Genomic DNA, 17,464 nt, shown 5'->3' on the forward strand with positions numbered 1-17,464 from the left:
AGGCCCAAGCGCACGTGCGCGCGGGCCCGTCTGCCCAGTCGCAAACAGGAAGGCTCTTTGGGGCGTTTCCCACGCTCGGGCGAACCGGCGTCACCCAGCGCATTCAAACCCCATCACTCCATCACCTCCGCACACACTCAGGGGAGGAGAAGCACCGCACCCCGGCGCATCTCGGAGGGTTGTCCCGCGTGCGCGACACCGGTTCACCGCGCACGACCTTTTGACCCCCCTGCGCGCGGCACCGCCAACCGCAGCGGCAGCACACCGCGTGTCAGATGCCAATAGTCATAGTAGTAGTATTGCTTCTCGTCAGACAGGTCAGCATTGCAGAATACACGCATCATCATTCACGCGCACGCGCCTCCACGCTCCAGCACGCAAGCAACATAGCAGCAACAGCACCCACGGCGCGGCGCAGCGCGATCGCTCAGACACGGGGGACACAATCAACACAAGTGAGGTTCAGACAGAAAATTGGTTTTGACTCGAGCGTCCTTGATCGTAATCATGTATCGCGCACGCCACGCACAGCGCACCGCACGGGAGAGGAGCGGCGCAGGGGGCTCCCGCAGAAGGCAACCGCGGAGGAGGAGGAAAGGTCAGCAGCGCGGCCGTCCGCAAGGGGGGCACGCCCGCACACACACTTACACACACATACACGCACGCGCGCACAGGCACGCCGCAAAGCCGCAGCTCATTGATCTTGGTTGGGGTTTGGAAGAAGTAAGGTCATCTCGCACGCAGCGCGCGCATCACCTGTAGCAAAGATATTCCGTTATAATCACAGCAGCGGCGCAGGCCCAAGCGCACGTGCGCGCGGGCCCGTCTGCCCAGTCGCAAACAGGAAGGCTCTTTGGGGCGTTTCCCACGCTCGGGCGAACCGGCGTCACCCAGCGCATTCAAACCCCATCGGTTGTAAAGGCACCGAAAAAACAAAACAGAGAGAGTAATTCTATGGCTTTTATAGGGTATTTTGCGGAACGATGTTTTATAGGTGTTCCTCACCAATCCTACAGTGCACCGTCTGTGTTGCAGCTGACGGACAGCAAGACGTTGGTCTTACAGCGCACATCTGGACCTCGAAGCAATAGTGTCGTTCGGGGAGTTCCTTTGAAGCACAGACAGGGTTGTTTTTGTGTGCTCTGCAGTAGAGAGGTGAGAAGAGAGACAAGTTGCCGTTAGATCAACGCCACCACAAGCCAATTGCTGTTCCCCAGTGTTTTGCTGTCGGCAAAGTGGAAGTCGTTTGGTTGGTTCAGCTGAGGTTGTCGGAGAGCTCCTGGCTATCGGCACAAGCACTGAGAAGTAGCTGCGGGGAAAGAAAACGGCGTGTGGAGCTCGACAGATGAACTGCGTGAAGAGGACTCAACAACGCAGCGCCAAAACGTGAACGGTGACGTTCAGCCACGCAGTGGGAAGGAAAAGAGATGCTCTGTTTTTGTAGCAAGTGGACTCAAATTGAAGCAGATGTGCTGTTGAGGCGCCGCTGCTGACGGCGTTTTATACAAATGAGAACGAAGGAGTAAGTGCCAACATTTTCGTGGCCGCGCATGCGCTATTAACGGCTAAGAGCTTTCGTTGTCCACGGAGGGGAATGAAATCGTCTGTGCAGTGCCGTTGGCGAGTCCGACAATAAAACGTGTCTCCTCTGTCGACGCGACGAGGCACGTGACAGGGGCTTCGAAGACCACAGCGTGCCGAAACTGAAAGGACCACAAAGGGGCACGGGCAACGTCGGGCGCTTCTGCCATGGTCTGCGAAGCCACAACGCACCACAACGATACCATGCCGTCTGAGTGGCCGAGTAGCAGCAGATTCGAGAAGGAGAACGAGGCACAGTTGGCAAAGAAAAGTGCGGTGACGCAGGCGTTGGCCATGCGATGTGCGTGCGCGGGGACAGCAGAAACAAGAAGCGTGTCCATGTGGTGATGCGCGAGAACGACGCCGCCGGATGAGAAGACCACCACGGAGTCCGTCTTCGCAGCGTAGTAGAGACCTGTGTGCGTGTCCCGCGAGATGGCCCGGACGGGGGTGCGGTCTGCTGTGGTCGCCAGACTCGCCGCGAAAGAGAAGGTCGTGGAGAGAAAGGAGAGATGCCACCCCGACACGGTGGACGCCCCTTCGTACGCCACGACGAGCTTCCCCTCATCGAACAAGTCCAGACGGGCTACGGCACCTGCCTCGGCCAGGCACGTGTCCATCGTGGAGTCGAGCACGGCTATGATGAAGAAGCGGTGGCGCACTGTCTCGCGGCTGTACACCACGACCCGGCCCGATTCCGTGCCGACGCACACGACGCTGCCGCGAGTCGATGCGCAGATGCACCGGACTGGGCCACAGCCGGAAGCCCGAATTTGGTCGATGGTCGCCAACACGCGATCCCCTCTCAAGGCGGTGCACACGATTCGGTCCATCTCACGCTGATACGAAAAGAGCAGAGCCGGTCGTGCTGACCCGACGGCACTCGTGTTATCGAGCAGAAAGAGGGTGTCGTCGCAGAAAAGGCCAGAGGCGATTTGCTCTCCCTTTCGGACCGCCAGCTGCGCCCCGACACACGGCCGCGTCGTCAAGTCTGTGAGCGACTCCAGCATGGCCGTTTGCGTGGTGTGCACCTTAGCGGCGTCTTTGCGAGGCGGGTGGGGCTCCTTCGGAAAGAGCTGCAGCGGCGTCTGGCCGAAGTTGTCCGCAGAGGCCACGATGGAGCGTCGCTCTTCCTCAGTGGCTGCGTGGTTGATGGCGCGGTCGACGCCCTCCTTGTAGGACAGGGGGCTAAAAACATTGATGGCCTCCACAGCGGCCGGGCCCACCTGCTTGTAGCCAAAGATGAGGTCGATCCACTTGTGCAGCTGCCCGCTGACCACCTCGCTCTCCAGGGACAGCGCGTTCATGTAGACAAAGGCGAGAGCGCTGCCGCCGCACCAGGGAGGCAACACGACGTCACCGAGGGTCTCACCGTCGCTGCAAGTGCCAAGGGCGATACCATTTTTGTTCTGCAGGAAGGCCGGCACACGAAAGAACTCCGGGATGAGCTCCTTCACATCGCCGCTGCCTCGCCCGCTGCAATTCACCCACGCCTCCGCGACGCTGTGGAAGAGGCGGTCCGCGATGTCGAGCTTGCCGCCCTGGAAGCGAATGGAGCGGGCCGTGAAGGGCTGCAGGCGAACGAGAAAGTAAAGCACGATGGCGGCGGTGCTGTAATGGGTGCCATAGTGGTAGGGCGGGTCCGTCGCGACGTCTGCTGAAATCCACTCTGCGTACCGCTTCTGCAGCTGCTTCGCCTTCACCTCATTCAACGCCCCCACAGGCTTGCTCAGGTCGCGGTAGGCGCCGGCGTCTCCGAGGTCCAACGTGCTTGCCGAGTAGCTGCACAGCGTCCACGGCATCACCGGGTACTGGCCCAAGTAGGCCACGGAGCGCGAGGCCGCGTCGTTGAGGACGCAGAGATACGTGTAGTTGCTGCACTCACGCCGCACCCACCGCCGCGTCCACACCGCCAGCGCCCACTGCTTCTCGGCGAAGGATCGCGCGGAGATGCCGGCGATGATGGGGTCGAAGTCGCTATCGAAGTACGAGAAGAGCTGATCACGCGACGCCTTCGAGAAGGACAGCTCGTCGTCCAGCAGCACAAGGAAGACGCACTCGCCCGATTCCATCACAAACTCGAGGCCGGCGGAGAGGTGCTGGAAAAGCCGTTGGTGTACGGAGGTGATGATGCCAAGCGGGAAGCGCCACACCAGCGCGGTGCTGCCTTTCGCGGACTCCGTCTGCAGCTGACGGTAGTACTGCGAGTAACGGAACGCTGCCTGTGAGGAGGTGCTGCCGGGGCCTCTGCCCTGTCCCGACGTGAAGAGGCGAAGAGCCTGCTGGAGGAGAGACGACTTCGCACTTGACCGCTGCACCGCGCTGTGGACACGCACCTGCTCCACGAAGAAGTCACCGGCGGGTGTGACGGCGCTGCAGGTGACAATGATAAGCTCCTCCGGCGTCAACAAAGTCGTGCAGATGTAGCTCTCCGTCCCCACGACCAGGTACGCGTTGCACACGAACAGAATCGCACCGCCGGAGCCGTGGCCTGCGACCTTCGCCACCACCGCCCGCGCATTCGTCTGCAGCACCACCGTCGAACTCTGCGGCTCCCGCCGAGACAGCGGCAGACACATTGGAGGTGCGTAGCGGATGTAAAAGTTGAGAGGGTCGCTGGCCACCTCCTCGACGCGCTCCGAGACGTACCGCCGGCACTTCCCCACCGCGCCGCTGCAGTTGAGCAACCACTCGCTGCACACGTCGTCTGTCTCGTCCATCGCTGCAGCACCACCGTTGAGGACGTAGCAGTTCGGGTAGCGACTCGCCGCGCAGGTCAGCAGCGCCCGGTCCACGAACGTCGTCGTCGCGTACATCCCCGTCCACAGCAGGCGTTGCGACGTGGCGAGCAATGAGACGTGGCGCCGTTGCCGATCCCCGTCAGCCACCGAAGCCGCCGTGTAGCGCGTGATGAACCGCAGGTACTCCACGCCGTTCGCCATCAAAAACGTGTACGACACGCCCCCGTACGTCTGCAGCAGCTGGACCGTCTCGGAGCGATGCTGCCGCAGCCACGCCGCGAAGTCGTCCGTGGTCGACGAGACAGACAGCAGCCGGTCAAAGCCGCCGCGAAACAGGTCCATCGGTGGCGTCGTCGTGCAGAAGAGCGACGCCAAGGAGCCGTTGCTCTGGTTCGCTGTCAAAACCGCTTTCCACAGCGTGGCCATCTTCTTGATGGAGGGGTGTGCATCGTCGGCTACACCGTTCCACAGGCACACCGTCACCTGCAGCATGCGCGCCACCACCGTCTTGAGCAGCTCGGTGGCTGGCATGGGAGAGGAGAAGAGCGTGTCGACACAGTTGTAAACAATGTCCACCACAGCCCCCACTTTTGTCGCCTCCAACTTGTAGAAGGAGGCGCTGGTGATGTACATGAACCACTCGAAGATGGCGGTGCGACTCTGCTTCATCACCTCGCCATCGCCCTCCACACGGGCGAGGAGGAAGCGGTAAAACCCCGCAACGCCGTTGGGCGGCACCGCAGAGCCGCTCACGAGCCGGTCCAGCGCATACTTCCCGAGCTCCAACGCGTTACGCTTCACAGGACCGGCGCTGAAGTCGGAGATGCGGTCGATACACTGCTCCGAGGCCTTCAACCACACGAAGCACAGAAATGCTTGGCGGATGTCTTCCGATTGGCTGCCGATGCCCTTCACCTCGGTGGAGAGCGCACGGTGGAGAGCGAGGACGTACTTGCTCACCTTTGTGTGACTGCGCGCCAGGGCCAAAATATCCGTCGTCGCCGCACGGGAGGCGGCGTGGGTGAGAAAGAACGACTTGCACGCGTCGTACACGCCGTCCATGCCGTCCGCCGGCCCCATCGCATCGAGCCCGAAGCTGCGCGTTTCAAACGTCGACGGGTCTGGCAGAACCTCCCACTCGTCCGCCTCATCCAGCTCGCTGGAAGGGCCGCTGGAGCCCTTGCTGCTCTCCTTCATGGGCGAGCCATCTGGGTCTGCAACCGAAGCGGCGTTGGCGGCACTCGCCGCGGCAGCCACCGGTTCCTTCGCGCGCAGAGCCACCAACACGGGCCACATGAGTAGATCTATGAGGTTGCTGGGGCTGTTGCTGCGATAGAGCGACTTGCGCAACGCGTTGGAGAGGCGATAGGACAGCGTGAGCCACTCCATCACCTCGCAGATCGAACTCTTCAGCGCCTCCGGCGATGGCGTGAACGATGCCGAGGGCTCCGCGCAAGAGGCGTTGACCACCTCGCGCTGCTTGCCGCTTTCCGCCGCGGTGCGCAGCCGACGAAGGGCGCGGAGGACATCGCCGGCACGCCGCCACTGCTGACGCGCCCTCACGCTGCGGTTCGCCGCGGTGCAGCCCACCTCCGTAGCGGCGCCGCTGAAGTAGCCGCGGACGGTGCCCTCCTCCGATAGAACCGCCGCCCCGCGGAGCAGGAGCTGACATTGCGATTTCAGGAGGTGCAGCACGAGCACCAGCAGCCCCTCCATCTCTGTCCTACCGCTCCAGGCGACGGTGCTGTACGCCGCGTGCGAGGAGCTGACCGGCCACAAGTGCCCCATGTAGCCGTGCACGAGGACGTCCATCAACTCTCGCTGGTGGCAATGCGGCTCCATCGCCTGGGCCATGCACGTGGCCCTCGTGACCGTCATACCCTCGCGGAATGCCTTGGAATTGAGAAAGCAGAGGACGAGCAGCCGCAGCGACAGCGTCGCCGAGATGGGGTGCGAGTTGGCGGACAGCATCGCTGAGAACCACCAGTCCGGTACGGTGGCCACGAAGGCGGAGAGGAAGGCGGTGTTGCCATCGCTGAGAGTCGTCTCCAGGACCTCGTTGAGGCACCGCAGCAACATGTTGCGCACCAGAACGATGTACGCCAGCGACGTGACCGAAAGCACGCTGCCGAGGTGGCTCTCGAGGGTGCTGACACTGCTCTCCGGTCCCGCTCGACACGGCACCGTCAGTAGGCACGTCGTCAACAGCCGCTCCATCAGCTCCTCCGTCGCCTGGCCTGTGAGCAGGACCGCCTTCATCAACTCCACCGCAGCCAGCAATCGAGGAAACGCCACGTACTCCCGCAGAAGCCCAATCACGAAGCCGTTGATAAAGTCCGCTGTGAGGAGTCGCACCGTGTTGAAGGCAGCCAAGGCGTTGGAGGGAGCGACAAGCTGCCGCAGTGTTGTCATAACGATCAGCCAGCAGTCCTGTGGCAAGTTGCCTAGCAGCTTCCAGTCGAAGAAAATGTGTTCCAATAGTAGACTATTCGCGAGCAGCGTAGCCTCTGTGCGACGCTGATTCTTGTCACGGTACACAAGCGTCTTGACGCACACGTGCAGCAGCAACGTTATGGAGGTGGGGTCGTGCAGGTAGATCCGAGGTTGATGGGAGACATGCTCGGAGAACTGGGCAGCGAAGCGCCGCCAGCTTAGCGGCAGCAAGTCTGTTTGCTTGTTGCTGAGGCTCAAAATTTGAACCAAGTGGTACGCGACTTGGCGCACGGCTGCACCGGTGCACTTTTCGCCTTCTGCGGACGAAACCTCCTGCGACTCCCTCGCCACCCACGCCATCCAGCGCAGCCACATATAAAAGGCACCATTGCACAGAAGCGCGTCCACGCTGTTGGTGTGTGTGCCGCGCGGAGGTCGATAGTAACCGTGCAAAGAAAACGACGACTCCGCATTCGCCGCTGCCATGTTACGCAGTGACCATTGTTTGTTGTTCAGGTAGTCAAGAGTCTTGCTAACCTGGCCCATCGCGGAGGCGTGGATGCTCACGAGGACTTGAACCGGGGGCAGCACCAGCTCGACGCACTGATCCCGCACGACCGCCTCGAGAGACGCCGACTGGAGATGCGCCGCGAGGCAGCGGACCGTCTCGTCGCTGAGCGACGCAACGCGCAAATCGCACTGGTGCCGGCCAACGCCGTCCCACGCCTGGCTCGAGTGGTAGGGGCCCATCGCGTACATGGACATGATTTGCTTGGAAGAGGTGCTGCATCCGTAGAGCTCGAAGCTGATGACGCGCAGCGTGGCGTTGTTGTTTGGCGTGTCGCGCGGAGAGCCGACGGTGACACTCACTTCGCGATTCAGCAGCGCCGGAATCGAGCTGGCCACGGCGGCGGCGGTTTGGAGGCCGGACGCCGGGTACGGGCACCCGCAGCGCCTCACCTCCACGCCGTTCACGAACACCTTCAGTTGCGACGCAAACACCCTTCCGCGGCTGTGTGTGGTAGCAACGTGAACCCACTGTTCCTCCGGCAGCATCGGCAACTCCACCACCGTCCCGTCCCCGTCAAAGTCGCAGCTGTACAGGCAACACTTGCGCTGCGTGTGGGCCACGAGGGAGACGCAGAAGTGCTTCCCGGCTGCGTCCCAGTCGACTTGCCACAGCACCACCTTTCCCTCCTGCCGCCCCGAGAGCGTGACGGGGCCGACGAAGACCCACATGCCCGTCGCATAGGCGTCTACCGGCGGCCACACGTCCCCGCCGCACGTGATGGACCCGCTGGCGCCGCCGCCGTCGCCGAAGTGGATGTAGTCGCCAAAGGAGGTGCCGTCTTGTCCCTCCACGTTGCTGGAAGACCTCAGCGCCTCTAACCACCGCTGCTGGCACTTTACTATCGCCGTTGCCTCCTGAGAGGGGGCAAAGAAAAAGGGCAGCAGTTTCCGGTCCGACACGTTCGACACGCAGCGCAGCCACGAAAAGCGCTCCCACGTTGCGATGAAGTCCACCAAAAAGGCGCTCGGCACCGTCACGCCGGAGTGCAGCAGCAAATACTCCACGGCGTCCACGGCGTTCGCGGCGTCGGCGTGCTGCTCCGTGAGGAGAGTGCCGGCCATGCGCACGAGCAGCTTCACCGGATACACCATCTCGCAGTACGGCTCCCTCATGACGGCAAACGGGCCAAAATGAGCAAAGTGCGGTGCCGACCACAACTCGGTAGACTCGACCGGGTCCGTGAAGTAGCCCTCGGCGACGGTGAGGTTGTCATTGGACCGGTACACGCCAGTGCTGAGGTCCAGCAAGCCCTGCACGTGCTCGCACGAGACAGGGAGCGAGCCGACGGTGTGCTCCACCAGTTCCCATACATCGCTGTAGTTCACCACCACCAGCAACAGGCTCAGACAGCACCCGATCAGGTGCCGGTCTACAGCTGGGTGAAGACTGCTGCTCACCACCTGCTGCGTCAAGGAGAGACACAGCTCGATGGAGTTGTGCGGCAGGGAGGCGCGGTGGTGTCGCCCCCATGAGTGGATCAGCAGCACCAACGTCGACAGAAGTGGCGTCGCCGACGACGCCCACGGGCTACTGTTGGTGGCAGCGGCGATTTGCCCCAGCAGCGTGTCGCAGAACAGTTCAGTTTTGAGCACCAAAGCAACGAAAGCATCGCGCAGCAGCACGGCGGTGTGGGCCTCCCCGGCATTCAAGGAGGCAAGCATGACCTGCAGCAGCAACTCGCAGAAGTTGTCGCCCACGAGGCAGCGGGCCGCGGTCTTCGCGGACACGACCACCTTGCACAGCACAGAAAAGCGCTCCGCGTAGATGTCCAGCGCGCTGCCCTGTGGATCCTTGGCAAGACCGACCATGCACTGCACGGCGGCCTGCACCACGCCCAACGCCAGTGCCACGGTAATGTGGCTCTCCGCCTTGGGGCACCAGTCAATGAAGAACTCAATCACGGCGCGCCGCTGCTCCGGTTGGCCAAAGCGACTGCCGCCCAGCTGCGTCACGATGGCCTGGAGAAAGTCGCCCACTTCACTTTTGCATGGCAGCGTGCCGACAAAACTCAAGAGAGATCGCAGTTTCTCCGGCTCAAACGTGGCGGCACTCTCCGCACAAATGGACAGCGTAAACCTGAGAGCCGCTGAGGGCACGCCCCTCATGGAGAGGAGCTGAAACAGTTGCTGCCCGTACAGCTCTGACATTTGGAGCGTGCTGCTGAGGACAAACAAGCGGGCAAGGGAGTCGACGGCGCCGTCGCAGTGAATTCTTTGCGGCATCTCTCGCTGATCACCCCCCGTCCACGAGTCCACAATGCGTTGCTGCACCTTGCTGACAGAGGCGGGGAGCATGCGAAGGAGGCTGCTGCTCAGGTTGGACACAGGAGACGCTAGTTTGCGAGCAGAGAGGTCGGGGCGTTCGGCCAGGGCGAGGAAACGAATGCACCCGGCAATCCGTCGAAACGCCGGTAGCCCCTCTGCATCAACCTCCTTCTCGAAGTTGAGCACCGTCGCGGTAACGATGTCGAAGCTTACGGTTTCCACAGGGGAGCAGCCAACAAGCTGCTTCACATACAGGATGTTCTCCAGCAGGCAAGCGAAGCACTTGAGGGCGTACAGCGCAACCACCGCACCAGCGACGCGTCGCTGCGACGAGACAAGCGCGTCTTCGAGTTTGTGCAGCGTTTGGTTGGCGACGTCCGCGTTGAGGACGTTGGGCAGCTGCTGGTGCAGGATTCGACCACTCGACTCCGTCGCGTCAACGCCGGCCGCTGACGGCGTCTCGAAATAGGCGGCGGCGGTCGCGGCGACACCAAATACACGCTCCGCGATGGTCGCCTCCAGCACAGAGTGCCGGTTCAGCTCCCGGCTTCGACAGGAGAGAACGCAGTCAACCAGTTGCAACAGCAAAGCGTCAGTTTGCGCAACAACATTTAGCATTGGATCTTCCACCCTTGCTGCACGGATGAAAACGAGGAAGCGCTCGTGAATCACGAGGGAGAGGGCAACCACGTTGAACTTGCCGTACGCCTCGTACGCGCTCGCCAGGCGCCCCACCTCCGTGCTTGGCAGTGATTCGTCGTTGATCAGCAACCGCAGCGCCTGCGCAAATAGCTGCAACGTAGAGAGTGTTGGCGCAGCAGGGGGCATTGGATAGCTTTCCTGGCTCAGCTGTCGAGCGAGGGTGGCATAGTCCCTGCAAAGAAGCATCACTAAATCTGCCCCATCGCCAAACAAAACTTTAAAGGCCGCTGACTTGCGTCCTGCAAAGCAGCTCACAAACACAGAGAGAAATGCGCTCACCTTCTCCACGTGCTGCGCTGAGGATGGCGGCGTGCATCGTGCGTCAAGCCACAGTCGCTGCAATTCAGTACTTAGAGCTGACTGCATTCCAGCCGTCTGCCGGAGACCTCATATACAATTTTCACTACACAAAAGCAGAGCTGTGTATCCACAAATAAAAAAGAGAGGATTTATTGCAACGAAGATATTTCGAATGGGACAAAATTTGATTGGTACGTGCCGATAGATATGGATGTATTTGTCCGCACGTGTCACCTTGTATAGAAGAATTCAAAACACTGTTTAGCAGCAACAGCTGTCTCAAAAAAAAAGAGCGAAAGACAGCAGAAGAAAGGACGATTTAAAACGCGGGAAGTATGAGAAGGGAAGAGGAGTTGAGGAGCACATTTGTAAAGAGCCTGTGCGGGTATACACGCGCAGCCTCACAGCGCTGTAGAGACAGAGAGAGAGAGAGAGACAGCGTAGCAGAAACGAAAGGAAGAGGGCACAAATGGCACTTCGTACAGGGACTTGTCGAGCCACAGACTCCGAAGGTGGTAGGACCGCGGACTCGGCAGCAAATCGACAACCACCGCGTTACACTGGCTGCGCACGGTTCGCGTTTTTGTTTCGTTTGTTAGGTGGAAATTTTGATTCTTCTTGATTTGTGGGAAAACAATGAATGAATGGAAAACTACTGTTAAGGGGAACAAAATAGGGGAAAAAACTTTGGACGTCGAAATGATATCCAGCATCCTCACCACCACCGTCGTGTCGAGCTACAGCAGCAGCACGCGTTGATTGAGAAAAATTGGAACGTTTAACACGTGTGGGGTGAGATATGCACCAATGAAACTAGAGAAAAAGGCGCTTTTTGTTGTTGTGGCGGTGATTCGCTGAGAAGAGATTCTGCGTCTTTTGTGTGGTTTATCTTTTTTTGTTGTGCGACACACGCGCACATCTGTTTCCGACGAGGAAAAGGGGAAGACTTTCCGTTGTGTTGGCCGTTGACGTGAGCACGATCAACATACGGAGTTCAGTGAGGACAGGCATGTCTGAAATACGAGAGAAAGTTTTTCATGCACAAGTCAAAAAAAAAGCAGTTGACAGCAGCTGTACTGCAAAATGTCGTACTCCCACGACTTATTGCGCCTCTGAAGGAGAACGAGTCTAGAGAAGGAAACAAAGGCGAGAGTTTCTCCCACACAAACCTCGATGGATGTCTTGACAGCTGTGAAAACGGAAACTAAAACGAAGGAAATATTACGGACAAAACAAAGAACAAACAAACCGGAAAGACAAAGAGAAAAGAAAAGCTATGTTGGTCGTAAATATGGACCGCGGCATGACAGCAGTCCACGAAGGCCTCGGTCTCAAGATCGCCCACAAAGAACAATGAGGCACACTATATTTTGGTTCCGGTCTTTTTCTTCTCTTTCTGCACCATTTTGGTGGGAAACAAAAGGAAAATAACACTTTAAAACACAAACTCACCACCTGTTGCACCGTCGAGGGCTTACTTTCTTTGTTGTTGTTGTTTGGAATTGCGCTCTGAGAACACAAAAGAAGAGCTGCATTGATGGGAGGGCAATGTTTCAGGGCTTGTCAGGCCCTTCCTTTTCATTCAACGCAGCCAACCCCATCGCACTTCATCAGCCCTGTGGTCGGCGAGCGCCTTTTGAATGCGATAATGAGCATTTTTTCTCCTTTCCAACGCTCCATGTACGTTTTCCACGAAGCATTTTTTACATGATAATCGTCGGCTGCAGCTGATGGTCACAGATGTCCTTGTTGGGCAGGACCTTGGTGCCAATCATCACAACGCCGTCCTTCACTTCGACATCATCGCCCAGCACGGAGATCTCCTCGATGTGGCACCAGCTGCCAATACGGTTGTTCCACCCCACGATACTACGCGACACAAACGTGCCCTTGCCGACCTTCGTGTTGGCCAGAATGGCGGAGTTGTCGATGCGACAGCCGGCGCCAATGACGCAGTGGGCCGCAATAGACGCGTTCGGGCCCACAACAGCGCCGGCGCCGATGGTGGCGGAGGGGTCGATGATGTTCGAGCCGACGACGGTGAAGTGGCTGCCTTTGGGGTGCTGGACACCCTCCGTGTGCACGTCCTCGGTGGCGCGGTCGCCAATCAGGGACGGAATGAACTTGGTCATACCGGTGATGAAGTCTTTCGGTTGGCCGACGTCCATCCAGAAGCCCTCCAGGTTGAAGGCGTAGAGCTGCTTGTCGGCCGCCATGAGCGGGAAGACCTGCTTCTCAATGGAGGTGCGACGCGGAGGAATGCGGTCCAGGATACTCTTGTTGAAGATGTAGATGCCGGCGTTAATGCGGTCGCCGACGAACGTCTTCGGCTTCTCGACAAAGCGTTCGATCATCTGCGACTCCGGCGAGTACACAACAACGCCGTACTTCTCCCACTCCACGACCTTGGTGACCATGATCGTGCCCTCGCCGCCGTGTGCCCTATGGAAGGCGAGCATCTTCTCCATGGGGAACATGCAGGTGACATCCGAGTTGAGCACGAAGAACGGCTTGTCGTCCTGCATGAGGATATCACGCGCGAGGCCAAGAGGACCCGCAGTGCCAAGGGGCTCCTCTTCAACCGAGAAGACAAAGGACACACCGATCTTCTTGGCCCACTCGTCCATCTCGGCCTTCATGGCCTCCGGGCGGTACGCAACGGCCAGGATGACCTCCGTCACCCCGACCTTCTTAAGTGCCTCGATCTGGTGGATAATCATCGGCTTGTTGCAGAAGGGGACTAACGGTTTCGGCACCGTCAGCGTCAGCGGGCGAAGACGCGTGCCGAAGCCGCCGACCAGGATCACAGCCCGCATTCCCTTACCATCATCAACGGACATCTTGTTTGGTTTGCTGTTTTGGTGTTAAGAACTAAAAGAAGGCTAACAGGAAAAACGGAAGAAAGGCTCACGTACAGTGTTCGAATGCCCAAACGACAAATAGAACGGAGACCAAAGACTTTTCTTTTCTCTGACTGATGCGTGCTCGCAGAACAGGAGATGCTAACTAGCTCGGTTAAGATCTTCGTAGCGGAAAAAAAAAAGGTAAAGAGTTGTGAGGAGGACGAGGGGAACGTTGAACGGCGAGAGCGGCAAAAGGAATCCAGCAACGAGACGTCATCTTCCAACACGTAACGGAGTTGGGCGTTGAATTCGTCCTGCACGCCGCGGCGCTGAGCGTAGGGAGGAACCTTCCACATTCGCAAATACATGCAAGCACGACGAAGAAAACGCGAGGCCACCCATTCAAGTAAAAAAGCGTGACCGTTCTGCTTGTGCTTTGACCGAAACGAACGCGGAATTCAACTTGCACTGATGCTTCTTTTTATATATCGGATCCCTTCGATGAAGCAGGGGCAAAAATAGCGTCCTGCACACGCCATGGAGAAGGTATGCCGAGTGTAAAGCAGTGGACGCGGTGCAAATCTACCGAAAAAAGCGCAGCGGCAGACGGGCGTCACCGAGCCGCTAGCTTCCAACAGTAAAGTCGAAAAGAATCTTGGGCGACAAAATCGGTCAACTCAAAACCCTCTTGGATCGGTACTTCATCGAGCTCAGCCTCCATGCGTTCTGAGCGAGCAACGCTGCCGCAGAGAAAAATGGCGGCGCGGTTGTTTGTGGGGGCAAAAGCGCTTCGCACTGTTGCCAGGCCACTCTTCATTGCGCTACTGAAGTAAAAGACGTCGCTTCCGATCACCACGTCGAAGCCGTCAACGTGACAGACTTTTTTAACGTGTGCCATCTGATCCTCTCGGCCCCACGACAGTGCTGCAACGCTGCAGTTGCAGACGTTGTTGCGTGCGAGGGACTCCAGTGTCATGGCAAGTGACACGGCAGAGCAGTCGGTAAGAACGACCAGCTTGGCGTACTGAGCCACCGTGAGGCCAATAATGCCCGTCCCACACCCGAGCTCCAAAATAGTCTTGCTTGCAAAGGTGCTGCGATGAGCGCGAATCCACTGTTGCAGATAGCCTGCTGCGGGCCACACGTACTGCGGGATGCTGTCGGACTCCAACAGTGCACGTAGTTGCGCGTCGTCTTCGGTCCATCCCGCCGCTGTCGCGCCTCTCTGTCGAACAAAAATCTGTGCGTGACGGACGTCATTACAGCTCGAAAGGTCCACCCACGCAAACCGTGAATCGCGCCGCATCAGCTTCCGAAGTGCGTCGACGTGATTGTATTTCGTGTCGCAAGCGAGCACGATAAGGGAGTCGCGCCGGTTGAGTACAGTTCTGCTTTCCGGGTCTGCCTCATCGCATGACGGGGAAATAGCGCAGCTGCAGGAGGGCGAGTCCATCAAGCCTTCGCAAGTTACTCAGGCAACACGACACACCAAAGACGGGAAATAAGACACCGAGTACGCCAATGGGCGCTCAATACGCCGAGAGCAAAACGCGCAGATGACCTTCCTTGAGGTGATCATTGGAAACACGGCAAAGAAAGGCAGGATTGAATAGGAAGAAAAAAAGCCCTTCAAAGCACCCGTGTGCGAAGGCGGAGGGAGGACTGCACTCCGAACATCATCTACAATCAGGTAAGGCGCTGCGTGGTGCTTCTTGTTGTGCCGCTGAGCGCTGTCAGCCAAAAATGTGCGCGGCGCCTTGATGTGTGAGGGCCGGAATGCGTACGCAGCACGAATGCGGCGGATCCGCAAAGCGCAGGTTGCCCCTGTACTGTCCCTGGTGCAGTCAAAAATGCCAGTCACTTACTTTTGCGCTCAAAGCGAAGACAGAAAAAAAAACCCTTTTGCACCGGTGCAAGGAAGACCGCTTCTTCAATAAGTAATTGAACTCCTCTGCTCTGTTCGAAATCCCCTCGGTCTCTCAACTCAGCCGGGGGAAATTCACTTCGTTTATTGCTGGGAACTTCTCTTCCGGGGGCGGCCCGCTTGTCACGTCGAAGTGGTAAGACTCTGAACTGCCCCGCCCGCGGTACCCACCACCGCCTCTTCCGCGACCGCGACCGTCGTCACCGCCGTGACCTCGGCCGCCACCCCCGCGGTAGCCGCCACCGCCGCCACGTCCACGCTCACCGCCGTTGCCACGCCCATGTCCGCCGCCACGCCCGCCACCACTACCACGGTAACTGTAGTTGTTGTTGAAGCCGCCACCGCGGCCTCGCACAGCGTTAGTCGACCACTGAGGAGGAGCACCGCCTTGCCGCTCCGCCGCGTTCGGCAACCCTCCCGGACCTTGAATGCCACGATAATGCTGACCAACCTGCAGGGGCTCGAAGCGCGGTGCGCCGTCGAGGCCGTTGCTTGTCTGATAGCCAGCCTCGAGTCGGCGACGGTGCGCTAAAAAATCTTGCTTCAGCTGCTGCACCTCCCCGCCGAGCAATGTTATGTTATCCTCTGTCAGAATGATGCAGCCGTTGCGCACCTCAGCGTCTTTGTGAACCAACAGCTTTTCACCTGGTACGGGAATGCCCCTGAAGGCTCGCAGCGTAGACAGCTCAAGCGCCGGAATCTCCACGTTACCATCGGTCAACAACAGCCGCAGCAGGCGCTTATCAGAGTTGCGCTGCATCGCTGCGTTCAGGATGGCCTCTTCATCCGTGATGTCCGCACACGGTCGCAGCGGCTGCGTTGCGTCGCGTGAGTTATTAATTTGCAGCACCACCGCGTTCGGCAGTGTCGCGGCAACTTGGGCTGCCACTCCGTATGGCAGCACGCTGGCGCCGCAAATGTCGCGCAGATTTTCTTTCAGTGCCTTTTGGTACAGCTCCGAAGACGTTAAATTCGGCGTTGCTTGTAGACACCGCTCGGCGTAGTCGGCGGAGAGTGACAGCGAAAACTCGCTTCTCACTCTGTCCGCGAGAGTTGTCATTGGCCAACCTGACCCCGACGTAGTCAAAGAAGATGAAAGGGAAAAGAGGAAAAAAAAACTACATCAGCTGTCGATAGAAACAAAACTGTCTCTCCGCACACAATCTACGATGATGAAGTGCACTTCATTTTGAAAGAGAGCAAGAAAGAAAGAGAAGGAAGACGTAGAAGTGACACACAGAAGGACATAAAACAGAAGGTGAGGAACCGAGTTGTTGATGCTGCATTCTCCAAGGGAATAGATGGATGTGCCACTTAAGCTACCCTTTTTCTCTCTTCTCATTGTCATCAACGTCACAACCACCGCTATCCAGCGAGCGACTTGCCTCAACGGCCAGACGGAGAAGTCGAAGGCCGAAAATGATGAAGCGCATCGGTTGAGCCCAACACACCAAAGAACCACGACGTTAAAGGAATCCAAAGCACTACCAGTCACTGTATTCGGAGACATCATTGTTGCTTAAGATCGACGACAACAACGAGCGAAGACGTATCAGGAAAATAAAAAGAAGTTACGCAGCACCACCCACGGTGTATGTGCATTTGTGTACAGGAGTTGTCGAAAAGAAAACGAAGAACATTCGCAGTATAGATTCTTCTTTTTTTTCAATTGAGTAATGCAGAGCATTCCAATTTCTTTTCAAAATTAAAATATAAAAAGTCGCGTAGTCGAGTGCGTACAGTAAAAAAAAAAAAGGGATATGAAGGAAACGGTATCAACAACAATCAGATGAAAAAGCGCCGAAGTGCGATGAGACGAGGGTGGATTTGAGCAAAAATGGGCCCGTAGGAAAGGAAAAGCAAAGAGTCGCGCGAAGGGTACGTCCTCACAGGCCCAATTGGCCAACGTGAAAGAAGAAAAGAGGAAGAAGAAGCGCTCTTTTGCATGGAAAGTCATTCAAAACTGGGACGACGCATTTTAATCAAAACGCTTTTTTTTCTTTGTAAGTGCGGCGTGTCGCAGGAGGAGGAAAAAGGGAGTTTTTTCCTCGATCTACGCGGCACGCACAAGTACAGGAACAAACAACACAGAGCAACAAGACGCG

General features: G+C 58.1%; 4 protein-coding genes and 2 non-coding genes across 7 annotated transcripts; all 6 read right to left on the reverse strand.

Moving 5' to 3' along the window:
* Positions 1-270: 270 nt before the first annotated feature.
* ABB37_02438 lies at positions 271-351 on the reverse strand. The gene has a single exon (XR_001548663.1). It is a non-coding gene; the product is annotated as a snoRNA (small nucleolar RNA).
* A 341-nt stretch (positions 352-692) lies between these two features.
* ABB37_02439 lies at positions 693-768 on the reverse strand. Its single transcript, XR_001548664.1, has one exon. It is a non-coding gene; the product is annotated as a snoRNA (small nucleolar RNA).
* A 797-nt stretch (positions 769-1,565) lies between these two features.
* ABB37_02226 (hypothetical protein) lies at positions 1,566-10,867 on the reverse strand (the record flags this gene model as incomplete). Its single annotated transcript, XM_015799111.1, has 1 exon — positions 1,566-10,867. Exon 1 carries the CDS (start codon positions 10,656-10,658, stop codon positions 1,566-1,568), a length of 9,093 nt encoding a protein of 3,030 aa, XP_015662589.1. The 5' UTR covers positions 10,659-10,867.
* A 1,428-nt stretch (positions 10,868-12,295) lies between these two features.
* On the reverse strand, positions 12,296-13,615 carry ABB37_02227 (putative mitochondrial GDP-mannose pyrophosphorylase; the record flags this gene model as incomplete). The annotated part of the gene is made up of 1 exon (XM_015799112.1): positions 12,296-13,615. The coding sequence occupies exon 1, from the start codon at positions 13,430-13,432 to the stop codon at positions 12,296-12,298; it is 1,137 nt and encodes a 378-aa protein (XP_015662590.1). The 5' UTR covers positions 13,433-13,615.
* Positions 13,616-14,048: 433 nt separating this feature from the next.
* Positions 14,049-15,001, reverse strand: ABB37_02228 (hypothetical protein; the record flags this gene model as incomplete). Its single annotated transcript, XM_015799113.1, has 1 exon — positions 14,049-15,001. Exon 1 carries the CDS (start codon positions 14,886-14,888, stop codon positions 14,049-14,051), a length of 840 nt encoding a protein of 279 aa, XP_015662591.1. The 5' UTR covers positions 14,889-15,001.
* Positions 15,002-15,414: 413 nt separating this feature from the next.
* Positions 15,415-16,542, reverse strand: ABB37_02229 (hypothetical protein; the record flags this gene model as incomplete). 2 transcript variants are annotated; one of them, XM_015799115.1, is made up of 1 exon in its annotated part: positions 15,415-16,542. In XM_015799115.1, exon 1 carries the CDS (start codon positions 16,417-16,419, stop codon positions 15,415-15,417), a length of 1,005 nt encoding a protein of 334 aa, XP_015662593.1. In that variant the 5' UTR covers positions 16,420-16,542. The 2 variants fall into 2 exon arrangements, with proteins under 2 accessions (XP_015662593.1, XP_015662592.1); XM_015799114.1 differs by having other exon boundaries at positions 15,415-16,524.
* Positions 16,543-17,464: the final 922 nt, after the last annotated feature.

Source organism: Leptomonas pyrrhocoris (genome assembly GCF_001293395.1).
Source record: "Leptomonas pyrrhocoris isolate H10 chromosome Unknown, whole genome shotgun sequence".
NCBI lineage: Eukaryota > Euglenozoa > Kinetoplastea > Trypanosomatida > Trypanosomatidae > Leptomonas > Leptomonas pyrrhocoris.